Raw genomic sequence first — 14,962 nt, 5'->3', positions numbered from 1 at the left:
TTGAAATATTACAGATCAGGGAGTGCTTTTTATAGGCATAAAATGTCCATCCTTTACTCACTTTTAACTCGTACTTAATTATTAATTCTTCCACTTCCGGATGTATGTGCCTTTGCCCTAACCTCTGGTTTCATCAGCATTCACCTAAATAAAATTTTGATCCCACTAATGAGTGGACACGACAGGAAGACTTTCTAAAGACAGAGCTGTTCAAAGATGGAAACTCCTCAGGACTAGAGATGGGTTAACAGAAACTGGACAATTACTTGGCAGAATGTTATAGATTCGTTTTTTCTTTCATTCCTCAAACCACTGGGGAGTATTTCCTCTCTCAGCCCTGTGAAAGGACTTAAAGGCCCCAGGACCCTGCCACCCACCCCAAATTGCGAGAAGTGACTAAGTGATCCGGTCCACGGTTTTCCAAATTCTTTGTTGCTGGCCAGAGTCCAACCTTAATTTTACATTTTGGAGGGTGTGCTTGTGCGAAGGAACGACTGGAAACCCAGAAAATGAAGCTTTTATGGGATTTCAGTTGTTAGTTTGTCAAAACTATCCTTGTCCTCTTGTGGGTGTTGGGTGTAAAGATGAATCTTTGTTATATGGACATTAGGCGGCGGGGGAAGGGCAGGCAATTCAGGGTAGGAGAGACTGGGAGAAAAAAATCATTGTCTCCTAGTCTTCACTCAGTTTGGATTGTTTAATGTACTTTTCGATCCCGTAATACCAGTCTTCGGACCACCCATTCCCACCAGCAGGACTATGCCGGCGGGCGGACGCGCGGGCAGGTGAGTAGGGTAGGCAATGTAGTAGCCGGAACCTCGCAAGCGGAGTTCCGGCTGTAGCGCAGGCGGGGAAAGGTTTGGGCGCTGCACGGCCCTGCGCCGTGCCCTTCATCCCGGTGCTCGGAGGAGAAAACTTGTGGGTTAGGCCCCGGAGTTGGTCGTGGTGGTTTTCCTTGTAGTTGGCTGTCTGAGGCCAGGCCTCCAGTGGAAACGGCGTCACCATGATGACCGGACGGCCGGGCCGAGTGCCCTTACAGTTTCTGCCGAACGAGGCCCGGAGCCTACCCCCGCCCAAGCTGACCGACCCGCGGCTCGTCTTCTGTGGCTTCTTGGGCTACTGCGCCGGCCTGGTTGATAACGCGATCCGCCGCAGGCCGGTGGTGGCGGCGGGTGAGGGCTGCGCGGGCGGAGTCGGCGGGGAGAGGAGGGGTTCGCAGGGCTAAGGACTGCCTCTGTCTCCGTTTTTCCGGGGTCTTTTCACCTAACTGGCACCGCCTCGCCTTCCGGGGACGTTTGCCCCGCGTTAGCCCTTCTGAATCGGTCAGGGCCATAGTGTCATTTGCACTTCAGAAAAACTGGGGTGTAGCTAAGCAGGGTCATACCCACGACCCCACAGAGAGTCTAAGGATCCGGGACTGGATCCTCTGCTCCCTTCTCAGTTTTGCTAAGCGCTGTGGTGTGTGCAATGATGAGCATTCACTCCTTGCCATGCATTTCTGACACTTCGTGCGTTGTAGCATTTAATCCTCAAATACCTTATGGGGGAGGTATTATCCATAAAAGAGAAAACTAAGCCTTAGAGGTTAAAGCAGTTTGCTCAAGGTCATATGGTTAGTAAGTAGCGGAGCCTGTTTTAGACCTCTCACTATGAGTCGGGATGGACTTGATGGCAACAGGTTTGGGTTTTTTTGTTGTTGTTTTGTTTTGTTTTTGATATGTTGGTAACCAGGGCTTCTCAAACAGTATGCATAGGAATAACCTGGATTTTGTTAAAATGAGGATTCTGATTCAGTAGGTCCGTGGAGGGGCCTGATATTCCGGGTTGCTCGCAAGCTCCCAGATACTACTGATGCTGCTGGTCTGGGAATGGCACTTTGAGTAGAGAGGCTCTAAACTTCTGAGGTGTATTGCCTAGTAGTATGTAATCCTCATAATAACTGACAGAATAGCTGTGCTGAGGACTGGATTTCCAAGAGGAGGACGGGAGAGGTGTCTTTGAACGTAGCTTTGGTATATTAGGAGGATAGTGAGAGCCTCCAGTGGAAACAAATGGAGGAGGTAAAGCCAAAACCCATTGCCACTGAGCAGATTTCGACTCAGTGACCCTATAGGACAGAGTAGAACTGCCCTGCCCGATAGGGTTTCCAGAGCTGTAAATCTTTACGGAAGCAGACTGCCACATCTCTCTCCTGCAGAGTGGCTGGTGGGTTCAAACTGCTTTCCTTTCAGTTAGCAGCTGAGCACCTAACCACTATGCCACCAGGGCTCCTTGGAGGAGGTAACCGAAATAACCCACTGCCCTCAAGTAGATTCTGACTCATAGTGACCCTATAGGACAGAATAGAACTGCCCCATAGTGTTTCCAAGGCTGTGAATCTTTATGGAAGCAGACTGTCACATCTCTCTCCCATGGAGTGGGTGGTGGGTTCGAACTGCTAACCTTTTGGTTAGCAGCTGAGCACTTTAACCAGTGCGCCACAGAGGAGATAGAGACCTCTGTAAATGGGGCCAGTTTGACGATTGAGTGTGCTCTAGGCAGGCAGATTTTGAAAGCTCGGGAGTACAATTATCAGACTTAGTTTTAAAAGGTCAACTTTATCAGCAATGTAAACATGCATTGGAGCCAAGGAGCCCAGTTGGAAGGTCCCAACTGGGTGGTGCAAATCGTTTGCACTCAACTACCAATCTAAAGGATGGTGGTTCAAACCTACCCATCAGCACCGAAGAAGAAAGATATAAGCATCTGCTTCTGTAAAGATTACAGCCAAGAAAACCCTATGGAGCAGTTCTACTCTGTAACACATGGGGTTGCCATGAGTTGGAATTGACTTGAAAGCAGTGGGTATGGGTAGCTCAGTTGGAAGAAAGCTAATACAATGGTTAGGCAACCAGGAATCACCCCACATGTGCCTTTTTAGCCTTCTAGCTGCATGTCATGGCTGGAGATTGGCTCCAGCCCACCAAATACCAGCACTTCCAGTGCTCAAATAGTACTGAAATCCCGTCTCCCTTGGACATGGCCCCTCACTACAGAAAGGAATGATCTTTTTCCATTTCTGCCTTTAAGGATATGGGATTTCTCCCTTTTGATCGTATTCCACATTTCCCCAAGCCTATTGCTTGGTATGGAAACCCTGCTAATCAAAAGGTTTGAATCCACCAGGCGCTCCTTGAAAACTCTAGTTCTACCCTGTCCTATAGGGTCGCTATGAGTCAGAATTGACTTGACGGCAATGGGTGTGTGTTGTGTATCGCTTGGTATAATGAAAAGACCCCCACTTTGGAACTAAGTGTCCCTGCTTCACTGCTTGCAGCTATGTCACCTTGGACCAGTTGGTCAAGCCTCTCCTAGCCAGAGTTTCCGCATTTATAAAATGAGACTAATTAACCTTTACATATTTGTTGTGAGAATTAAGCAAGATTCTATAGGTAAAGTGCCTGACACAGAGAAAATGCTCAACAGAGTTCCCTTTTCTTAGCTGTTCTCATGCAAACATTTACCACATATTTGTTTGTTCAACATTTACTTAGCTCTTTGTCTGTGCCAGGTGCTGTGTTACATGATACAGATGGGAGGGAGGCTGTTCCAGAGAAGGACTGAAACATGACATGCGTACCGCTTAATCTTGCCTCATTGTTATCAAACTCATATTATTTTGCAGGTTTTTTTTATGGTTCTGGAAAACAGAAGAGTATAGTGGTTAAGAGCACTTTAGGGTTTAACACATCTCCACTTTACTAGCTTTTGATCTGGGGAAATGACCTACTGCTGTGAACTTGTTTCCTCATCCTTAAAATGGGGATAATCCGTACCTCTGTGTGGCTCTGAGGGCTGATTGAGATGATGTATGTAAAGCAGTTAGCATAGGGCTAGGGGTCAGGATTCCTGAGTTCCTTGGACTTCCCTAAGTTGCTTTGGAAAGTTTAGGTCTTGAGGGTTTTATTGAAATGATTATCGTCAGCAGCATTTATTGAATGTATGTTGGGCTTGTTTAGCTCAGTTTCTGGCATATAGTACTCAGTAAATGTTCATTGAATGAATGAGCACATACAGACCCTCCAGAGGTTTACAGAGCAAGTGGCCATATTCATTAAAAAAGACAAATTGTGATACAAGTTTATGCACTTAAGGTTACAGGTATGACATTATAAATGATGTTTCTAAGAGCTGGAGGAGTAGGGAAGGAGAGAGCTGTAGTGGACTTTCAAACTACGGCCCTGGAGAGTACCTGTGTATTCAGTGGGTAGGATTGGGATATTCTGTCAGTGAAATCAAATTGTGCAGATCTTTTTCAAGTTATCAGAAAATATAATTTTTTTCTTCCATCACCTGTTTTTAAACGCTTGTTGCTGGTTATCACTTACCTACCCAAATTTAGAGTTAGTTGGTATCTAAGTATAGTTAGTCCACAAAATTAAATATTTATTGATTTCTAGTTCATGTATCAGTATTTTACGATGTTCTGCAAAGAGCATGATAGCTTCCAGGTTTAGATTCACAGAGTAAAGGAAAGAAGGGGGAAATGATTGTGGAGGGGGTTGTGCATGTGGTGGGGGGAAAACCACCACTTAGAGAGAGAGGAGAGCTTAGGGAAATGGGGACTTAGGAAGAGGCCAAGCCATGCCTTTAGAGCTGGGACTTGGACATTAGCACCTAAAATATTTATAGAGTCTTTGTCTGTGAGGGATACAGGTAAGCATGGAGAGTCTGGGTGTTTGTGTAGCCCTGTGGCACCTGGGAGAACTCAGCATGCTCCGGTTCACTATATTGCAGGTGGCCCATTAGGGGAAGCAGTGACTGTTTGGAGTGAGGGAGGATGCAAAAGAGCCTGGGCCCAGCCTACCCCCAGACTTAGGAATATTTTACGTTTTTATTATTTTACATATTTTTCAAAACACTTTTACACACCTTTTCTTTTTGTTTATATAATACCACTACTGTGAGAAAGATAGGTTAGATATTGTCTATTTCAGTGGTAGTAAATTGACTTGCCCAAGGTCATTCACTCATTTATTAAATATTTACTAAGTGCTGGTATTCAAAGATGTATGAAACATTGGCCTGGCCTGGTAGTAGAGACAGAAGTAAATTATTACAGCAACTTAAGTATTAGTAGAGATGAGTTCACCCTTTTAACTCTAGGAAAGTTCTGGAAAGACTTCTTAGAGGAAGTGATGTCTGAGTTGAGTCCTGAAGGATGAAGAGGTCACTAGGCAGAGAAATAACCAGTGATGGTAGATAGAAGCATCAATAGCATGGTTTGTGTGGGGAGATAGAACTAATTCAGTGTTGCTGGAGCATAGTGTGCATATCAGGGAGTGTCAGAAGATAAAGGTGGAAGTCAGCTCATGAAGGGCCGTGTAGGTCATATTAAGGAGTTTAGACTACTACTGGGCATAATCGAAGGATGGAAGAGACCAACAAGATAGGTTTGCATTTTAGTAAGATTTCTCTTCTGACAGGATAAAAGCTGGAATTAGAGTGGAGTGGAAAATGAGATGAGAAGGAGGCTAGTTAGCTCAAATGAGAGATACATTCCCTGCACTGAGGAAAGGAAATATCGACAAAGTAGAATTGACAGGACTCAATGACTAGATGTCATGAAAGAGGATAGAAGAAAGGATGATTGTAATGTGGGCTCCTGGGTAAGCTGTCCTGCCATTCTTTGAGATAGGAGAACTACGTATGAACAGGAAGGAAATGGGTTCCATTCGGGATGTTCAGTGGACAAATCTGCCAAACATTTGGACAGGTGTATTATTCAGCATGGGTGGACATAAACTGCTTAGTCATCAGCACATGGGTGGTAGATAAAACTATAGAAATAAATGAGCTCTCCAAAGGCATGTGTGAGGGATAAGAAGAGAAAAAGGTTGGAATTCTAGAGCATGGCCAGATAACCAAACCAGCAGTTAACGTTTTGCAAAAAATGTCTCCATATATAAAATTCACACCTGTGGATCTCTCCTTTAGACTTTAAATTTAGCTTTCCCTGGATTGTGTGATTTAATCTTCCCTGGTGTCTGATTATTTTTAAAATAATATTTTTGAATAGATAATACATGCAAATAATACAAAATTCAGAATGTACAAAAGAGAATACAGTAAAGAGATAAATTTGTAGTTTAGCTTACTGTTTTAGTAAACAATAGATTCGCAAATATAAATCAAGATATGAAAACAAACCAAATTGCTTTTAGACTGTTTGTAGAGGACTTTACCTCTATCCCGTCACTTAGTTTAGGTCTAAAGTTAATTTATTGAAAAAAAATTTTTTTTCAGTTCTTAGTCCAGCATTCAGGATTTTGTACTTATCTACCTTTTATCATGCAGAATTTTATAAAGCCTGAATAAAAATATCTTGGAATCTATTGATAGTTGTGTTTGTAGACTGAGTGTAACTTTTCATAAGGGCCAGCCTTCTTTAGGAGGAGGTTGGATATCTGAAGGTCAAGGCTGTTTTTTAAGACATTGCCATATAGAAAAGCTTTATTTATTTATTTATTTTAAGAATGTTGGAAGATCCATAATAATAAATTGTATATCTGAAATGTAAAAATATAATTCTTAATACACATTAACTGATTTTTGCTTTCTTTGGGATTTGTCATTTGAATTTCAGGTTTGCATCGCCAGCTTCTATATGTTACTTCCTTTTTTTTTGTTGGGTATTATCTTTTAAAACGTCAAGACTACATATATGCTGTGAGGGACCATGATATGTTTGGATATATAAAATCACATCAGGAGGATTTTCCTGAAAAAGGTATTTTCATGTTAATTGTAGAAAATCTTTCTTACTCTGTACTATTCTCCCTGGTTAATATTATCAGGGTCTGTGGCTTCAAGTACCTTCCGTATTCTGAGAACACACACATCTTTGTCTATAGACCAGAATTTTCTTGAACTCATAATCCAGTTTTCTGTCTGAGGACCTCCGTGTCTCTCAGTGACAGCAAACAAACTTCTTGCCCCTTCTGCCTTCCCAAACCTCCTGCTCCTTTGTGTGCTTCCTCAGTGAGTGGCACTTCTGTCCACCTGGTACTCAAGCCAGAAGCCTGAGACTCATCTTCAGTCTTTCTCTTTCACGTCCTTGTAGTCATCGTGTCTTAAATGTTTCTAAACTTTGTACTCCCTTTTTTTCCCCAGTGCTACTATCCTAGCCAGGACCTAATAATCTCTTGCTTGGACTGTTGCACTTGCCTCCAGCCTACCTTTGCCTTCACTCTTACTTTTACTGAAAGCAAATCTGATTACGTCTCTCTGCTTAAAATTGCAAAAAAAGAAAAGAAAATATTGCCTCTGTAATAAAAGCCATACTCCTTAGGATGACTTATTTCCTCAGGATAACCTAATTGCCTGTCCTCTGGTAGAAACACTCTACCCTTCTCTTTAACCCATTATGTACACATATCTGTGTCCCTCACTGGACTGTAGCTTCATCTTTGTTTCCCCAGCCTCTGGCAGAGATCCTACACATAGTAGGCCCTTAATAAATAATAGCTGACCTGACCTACACAGAACCCTGCATGACAGGACCCTGCCTGGCTCTCCAGCATTATCTCCCATCACTCTATTCCTGCCTTGTGAAATGCTTTGTCCTGAGCCTGTCCCGTATCATTTTGTACATGCGGTGCCCTCTTTCTGATACGTTCTTCCTCCTCTTGCCCCTATTCCGACCCTGTCCACCTAGCAAATTCTCACTCAAGATTCATCATCTCAGTGAAGCCTTCATGCAGCTATAGACAGGAACTCCCTCAGCATGCTCTACTTATCGTCTGTGAATGTAATTGTAATTAATTGTTTTCTTGTCTCTATTTTACATACATGCACATAACCACAGACGTGCACATATGTCAGCTCTTTGTAGGCTGGGAGCTTAACTTCATAGGATATTCATTTTTTATCTTTCCAGGGCCTACACAGTGTTTGGCACACAGATCCTTATTAAATGATTGAATGAATGAGTATAGGAAAAATTTGAACTTATATAAAAAGATTTTCCTATCCATGTGAATGTGTAATCTAAAACATTTAAATTTTATTAAACTGAATAATCACTAAGGTCCTGTATAACTCTAAAATTTTATTACTCTATTTGATGTTCCCATGGCCTTCAATGATGTCTGTGATGTCAGGGAATGGGGAATACTCAGAACCGTTGGTTGTTAGAGCTGGAAGGAATCTTGGAAATATTGATTTCTAAGATGAGACTCAGTGACTGATTCAGTCTTCAGTCCCAGACCTCCTGGCTCTTTGCCTAGAGATACTTCCACTAGGACTAGGTCCCTCTGTCTGCAGGAGTGCGCCTTACCACACGGGCTCATTCTGTCTGTGAGCAGCAGATTACCAGCAGGTATGCCAAAAGCCACATGCCCTGGCAGCAGGGACATGGAGAGCTTGACCACCTCAGCTCCTTTCCCCTCCTAGCTGACCTCTGCCTCACCTTATTCATTCTGTTCATTCTGTTCATCACCCCTTCAGTCAGTATACCTGTGGCAGCACCTTGCCCCTCCTGGCAGCTATCTGGATGTCACCACAGATTCCTCCAAAGTTACTCTTTGTTTAGTGAAACAAATGTCTCCGTGATTACCAAGCCATGGTTGAAGTCCAGAAAATAGGGAAATTCTTGGGAGCTTCTAGCCATAAGAATATTGAATGTTAATTTTTCTTTAGGAAATACAATTTTTTTTAAACGTAAGTTAAATAAGTCTTACTGTTGTGATCTTTCTCCTTATAGATAAGAAAACTTATGCTGAAATTCTTGAAGAATTCCATCCAGTGCGTTGAAGTCTCCAGAATGCTCCAGTTTCGCTGAACCTGTTATTTCTGAATTCTACAGAACATGTTTTCATGATGTAAAGTTTTCGTTAATCTGTATGTTAACACCTTGTAATTAAAATGGTCATTGTGAGTGCTCTGACTTTCTGTCATAAGAAAAATAGTTCATCAGAGGATGATCAGTTGTCATTCACCCAGTTTTAAGAAGACATCTAACAGATTTAAAAATGGAGTTTAGTTGTAGCTTAGAGTTCAGCAAACTACAGCCTACAGGCCAAATCTGGTCCATAAAAAAATTTTTATTGGAATAGAGCTATGCCTGTCTGTTTACATGTTTTTGTGTGGCTGTCATGGTATAACAGCAGAGTTAAGTAGTTGTGACAGAGACCTTAAGGCCTACAAAGCCTAAAATATTTAATATTTGGCCCTTCATGGAAAAAGTTTGTCTGCTCTTGTTCTAGTCTGTGCGTATAAAACGACCTGGATTATGAACGGCTTTGTGTGCCATGCAGAATAATCATGATTTATTCTTACAGGTATTGCAGAGTCATTAAAGAGTTTTAAATGGGAATGACATAGTCAGATTTGTATTTCTGAGCTCTCTTTGCAGCAATATAGAGGATGGTTTGGAAGGAGGAGACTCAAGATAGCGAGAACAGTTAGGAGTCTGATACTGCAGAGGAGTCTTAGATGGATAATTCTGGGGAAAGTAGACTCAGTAGCTAACATCTGCAGTGGAGCTTGGTGTGAAAAATACTCCACCTGACTGGAATGAGGTTGCACTTTATGATTTACCAAATCTGAATGCTTGACCAAAAATTTTTGTTTCCAGGCTCAGATTTTATAATCAGATTACAATTTGTAGATTAATAAAATAGTTTTGTTTCTTTCATTTGTATGTGATTTCAAATTAGGTGGCAGTATGAATCTCAGCAGATAGTTCCTGGGCAAAATTAAATGAGTTCGGTTTCTATTCTCCTGAAATACCACTTGTGAAAAATGAGATCATGTCAGAGAAATCACTTTAGAAATGATAAAGCTGTACAAATACAAGGTATTATTTTTTATTGCTACTGCAGTATAGGTTTACAGTTCACCTGTGCTTGGCCTCATCAATGGTTAGCAGGTACAAGAGGGTAGACTGCTCATCCCAAGGGACTCTTAGTTCTGGAGAGTAAAAAGCAAGGGCCAGAAAAGATACATAGGTGAGATGGGAGAAGAAAAGTCAGCCTATAGTAATGGCTCTTACATGCCAGGTACTTTTTATTCATCGTCTTGTTTAATTATCACAACAATCTTGTGATGTACGTTATGATATCCTTATTTTGTAGATGGGGAAATGTAGACTTCAGCAGGTTAGGTAACTTGTCCAAGAGGAAGGAGGTGACCTTTGGTCAGATGTTAACACTTCGCTCTTTCTGCCTTACCATACCAGACAAGTAGCTTTGGTTGCTCATGAACCACTGGCCACAACCCCAAGCTGATAAGAGGAGTGAGGGGAGTCATGAATAGCAGCAAGCATCCTAAAAGTGAGCCAGTAATTGTAGTCCATGAAGTGGTGCTCAAAGGGAGGTGGGGAAGCATCCCAGAGAACCCAGTCGCCTTCACTTCCAGCTGCAGGTTCAGGCCTTTCTGGTCTCATCAGTGATCACGAACTGCCCTGTGTCCTTGTCACAGAGTCTGCCTTCTATCGTGTAAGGTGATCTGTGGAGTGCAGATTTTGTAAAAAAGCCAAGTCAGTATAAATCCAAACTAAAGTACTGTCACAAGCCTACTGAAGTAGGAAAAAGAAGAAAAAACTTCAATGCTGGTGTTGCTGCAGGAAAGCTGGCAGTGCTGCAGCACTGGAGAAATCAGGGTATCAGAGCTGGCATAACTTCTCTGATTTCACCTGTATATTTTACCAACAGGGAAACTGAGGCAGAATGGTGCAGTAAGTTGTCTGGGGTCATACAGAGGTCAATGCCAGAGCCAAGAAAAGAGCCCAGATATTTTTTTTTTTACTCCTGCTATACCGTACTGCCTCCATGAATGAAAACTGGTTACGTTAGGGTGTGTTGAGGCATTATGATGTAGAATTGCTGCTCTAGTCTTTGAAGCAGTTTGGTTGGTCAAGGAGTGGGTTTTCCACCCAACTCTGCCGTCCCCAGTTCCCATCTCTAGCCCAGGCTGTAGAATTCTTCTTTTTTTTTAATTGTGTTTTAAGTGAAAGTTTACAGCTCAAGTTAGTTTATCATACAAAAATTTATACACACATTGTTATGTGACCCTTGTTGGTAACCCTGTAATGTGACAGCACACTTCTCCTTTCCACCCCAGATTTCCCGTGTCCATTCAACTAGCTCCTGTCCCTTTCTGCCTTCTCATCCCACCTCCAGACAGGAGCTGCCCATTTAGTCTCCTGTATCTACTTGAGCTAAGAAGCATACTCTTTACAAGTATCATTTTATGTCTTATAGTCCAGTCTAATCTTTGAAGAGTTGGCTTTGGGAATGGTTTTAGTTTTGGCTAACAGAGTCTGGGGGCCATGTTTTCCAGGGTCCCTCCAGTCTTAGACCATTAAGTCTGGTCTTTTTACCAGAAATTTGAGTTCTGCACCCCACCAGGCTGTAGAATTCTAAAGCTCTAAGGAACACAACAATCTCCCAGTGTAGAGGAAAGGAATTAGACTCAAGTTAGACCAGGGTTCACATCTTGGCCTGCCATTTACTGAGTAACCTTGGACTCAGTTTTCTTCTCAGGCTCCCAGTTTTTTCATCTGTAAAATGAGGATGATAAATCCATTATATGGTTGGCGTGCAAATGCTTTTAAAACTATAAAACATTAAAATGTCAGGTGTTATACTTTTACTATTAATTATTCAGTGAAGAAACAAACCCAGAGAAGTGAAGTGGCATACCCACCTCACAGCTGGTAAGTGGTGGCAAGACTTGAACCCAGGGCTGTTAACCTAGCCCAGCTTCACTCAAGAGGAACTTCTGAAAGGAGACTCAGGGAGCCTCATTAGGAGAGGCAAGCAGGATTGAGTTTGGCAGTTTGGGTTTGCTTTTGGGCTGGTGTGTCCATTAGTCTTGTACACAATTGAACTATGAAGCACGTCCCTCATGTGTGTTATTGTTGGCCCTATAGACCTGTCTAATTTTTGACTGAAGGGTGAACCTTAGGAGTACCGAGTTAAAAGGATGTCCGGGAGCTATACTCTTGGGGTTTCTCCAGTCTCTGTCAGACCAGCTAGCCTGGTGGGGGGAAGAAAAAATGCCTGAGAAAATACCTGAAACAGAGCCCTCTAAAGGCTCTGTGTGTTTGGGGTCCATTTATATTCCCCATTGTGCAGCCTTTAGGCAGATTATGAAGAAAGCACAATATGGCAGAGAATGGGCACAATAGAAAGAAGCGTGTTTTTGTGCCCGTCTTTTGTCCCCTCACTAGCTGCGTGACTCTGGTGTGTCAGGTCACCTCTCTGGCTTTAACTTCCCTGCCAGTAAAGTGGGGATAAAAATCCTGCCCACAGAAAGATTAGTCCAAAGGACTAATGGACCACAACTACCACAACCTCTACCAGACTGAGCCCAAAACAACTAGATGGTGCCTGGTTACCACCACCAACTGCTCTGGCAGGGATCACAATAGAAGGTCCCAGAGAGCTGGAGAAAAATGTAGAACAAAATTCAAATTCACGGAAAAAAAAAAAAAAAAAGAAACCAGGCTAGCTGGTCTGACAGAGACTGGAGAAACCCCAAAGTATAGCTCCCGGACATCCTTTTAACTTGGTACTGAAGTCACTCCTAAGGTTTACCCTTCGGCCAAAAATTAGACAGGTCTATAGGGCCAACAATGACACACATGAGGGAGGTGCTTCATAGTTCAATTGTGTACAAGTCTAATGGACACACCAGCCCAAAAGCAAAAATGAGAAGGCAGGAAGGGACAGGAAAACTGGACAAATGGAAACAGGGAACCTGGGGTGGAGAAGGGGAGAGTGTTGACACATCATGGGGTTGGCAACCAATGTCACAAAATAATTTATGTATTAACTGCATGAGAAACTAATTTGCTCTGTAAACCGTCACCTAAATCACAATTAAAAAAAAAAATCCTGCCCACATACCAACATCAGATAGTTTTGACATTCCAATAGGCATGGATGTGCTTTACAACTGATGAAGCCAGTTCATGGGAGCAGGACTGGCAAGTGGCACAGGGTCAAAGCTGGCGGGTGCCATGGCCCAGTTTCTCCAAGCCTTTATTCATGAGTGGCCCACCTATAACTGCCCCAGGTCCTCTTCCCACTTCCATATGATGCCACCACCTGCTTGTGTAGCCTGCCACTCATTCACACCTGACAACCCCAGCCCCTCTGTGCATAGATATTAGGCTCAAACTGTAACACATACGCATGTGTCCACACAAAAGGACTTCCCAGTGGGCATCCCACCACGCTCTGGTGTGCCTCTAGTGGCTTTCCGTTTGGTCAGCTAGGACCTGGGATGGCCAGAGAACCTCTGCCAGTTGCAGGGTACTCTGAGCAGCCTCACCTACGTACCCCCATGTACCATATAAATACAATTTTCCATGTTCTGTGACTTGAAAAAAGGTTGGGAAGCACTGCCACATACACATAGAACTCACAATACACACCTGAGTAAATACACATACCTTGGGCAAGTTCCTTCATTTGTAAAATGGAAATAATAAAAGCTGTCCTTGTAGGATAAATATGAAGATTAAATAATTCTGTCAAGTACTTGGCACTTAGTATGTGCTCAGATAGTGGCTGCTATTAATAATACATGACATCAGGGGTCCTTATCCATGGATGGCCTTGGTGGAAGGCATATCCCCTGAAATTATATGTACAATTATGTGTATATATACCTGGACCCTGGGGAGAGAGCCATAGCTTAATTCAGATTCTTAGAGAAGTCAACAGAATACACTCATTCAATTCATACATCTACATTCACCTGCTTACAAATAAATACATACATGCACAAACACATGTGCATATGTGCATACGAGGTATGTACTCAAAGGCCACTTTCCCTCTGTCTCCATAACAGTTCATTTCCATGACTCACCCAATGCTGGATCAGGATAGTAAGGCAGGCCTGGTCTTGGGCCCTCCCAGGTCGTAGTCCCAGTACCCTAAAGCGAGGGTGGCTCTGTGTGACAGCTGGGCTCTCCCTCTCCCACTTCTCCCTCTCCTCCCCTGGAAGTTCCCCTTGGTGGACCCTGATACCCACTAGCAAGGCCACCATTACCTTCAGAGTCTGAGGCCTACATGGCCTGTCCCGTTATCTCCTGGTATTTCCTTGTCACCTCCTTGGCTTTCAGGGTAAGGTGTGTGAGGATGTGATGGAGGCTGGAGAAGTGTAGGTGGAACTGGTCTTCCAGATACAGCTCACTGGAGACCCTCTCTTCCTTGGCCTCCTCTGTCTCAGCAGCATCATTCTCAGCCTCATCTTCACTGCCTGACACCTTGGCCTGCCACTCCTCCCGGGGCAGCAGCCCGTGGTCCATGTCCACTTGGATGGCCTTGAGCATGGTGAAGTATTTGTAGAGATCAGGGGCACCATCCTGGATCTGGCCCCCATGCCCACTGAGCTGCACATCCCGCAGAAGGCTGGGGATCATCACCACCTGCTCCATGTTGCGCACAGTGGCTGAGTACCTGTCCATGACAGTCAGTAGGCAGTTCTTGGGGTAGCGCTTGGTTAGCACCTGCATGGTTGCTTCCTCTGAAATGCTGAGTCTGGCAGCCTTCCCCAGCACTATTTCTAGGCTCTGAATTCAACAGTTTGAAGGGATGCCAAGGCCCAGTGGTGGGTAAACACAGCCCTGGTTTAGGCCAATCCCAGGGCTTGGGCCCCAATCTCTGTGTCAGGCGATCTGTCTGCCCAGGGACAGACTTGCCAGCCTTCTGCTTGTCAAGTCAGCACTGCAGGGCTACCTCAGCAAGAGCCTGGCTCCTCTTTCAACAGCTTGCAGGGCCAATTAGAAGGAAGCTTTTTCCTTTGGCAACTTGTACATTTGACCCCAGGGCAGTAAATAATTCTCTCAGGTCACCTGTGACCATGCTGCCTCTTTGCTGCCTGCTTAGGATAGCTTCCTAATGCACAGCTCCCTTCTTCCACCTGGAGCCCCAAAGCTGTGAAATGAATCAGGGAGGAGGGTTGT

At 43.6% G+C, this 14,962-nt stretch overlaps 2 protein-coding genes across 2 annotated transcripts; one reads left to right on the top strand and one right to left on the bottom strand.

The window, feature by feature from the left end:
- The first annotated feature begins 896 nt into the window (after positions 1-896).
- Positions 897-10,637, top strand: NDUFC2 (NADH:ubiquinone oxidoreductase subunit C2). The gene is made up of 3 exons (XM_004381999.2): positions 897-1,172; positions 6,626-6,769; positions 8,744-10,637. Exons 1-3 carry the CDS (start codon positions 1,004-1,006, stop codon positions 8,791-8,793), a joined length of 363 nt encoding a protein of 120 aa, XP_004382056.1. The 5' UTR covers positions 897-1,003; the 3' UTR covers positions 8,794-10,637.
- A 3,425-nt stretch (positions 10,638-14,062) lies between these two features.
- Positions 14,063-14,524, bottom strand: THRSP (thyroid hormone responsive). The gene has a single exon (XM_004381998.2). It carries the CDS (start codon positions 14,510-14,512, stop codon positions 14,063-14,065), a length of 450 nt encoding a protein of 149 aa, XP_004382055.1. The 5' UTR covers positions 14,513-14,524.
- Between the last annotated feature and the right edge of the window lie 438 nt (positions 14,525-14,962).

Source organism: Trichechus manatus, unplaced genomic scaffold, assembly GCF_000243295.1.
Source record: "Trichechus manatus latirostris isolate Lorelei unplaced genomic scaffold, TriManLat1.0 scaffold00088, whole genome shotgun sequence".
Lineage (NCBI taxonomy): Eukaryota > Metazoa > Chordata > Mammalia > Sirenia > Trichechidae > Trichechus > Trichechus manatus.
Note: the sequence above shows the minus strand (reverse complement) of the source record. Positions and strands in the feature narration are given on the sequence as shown.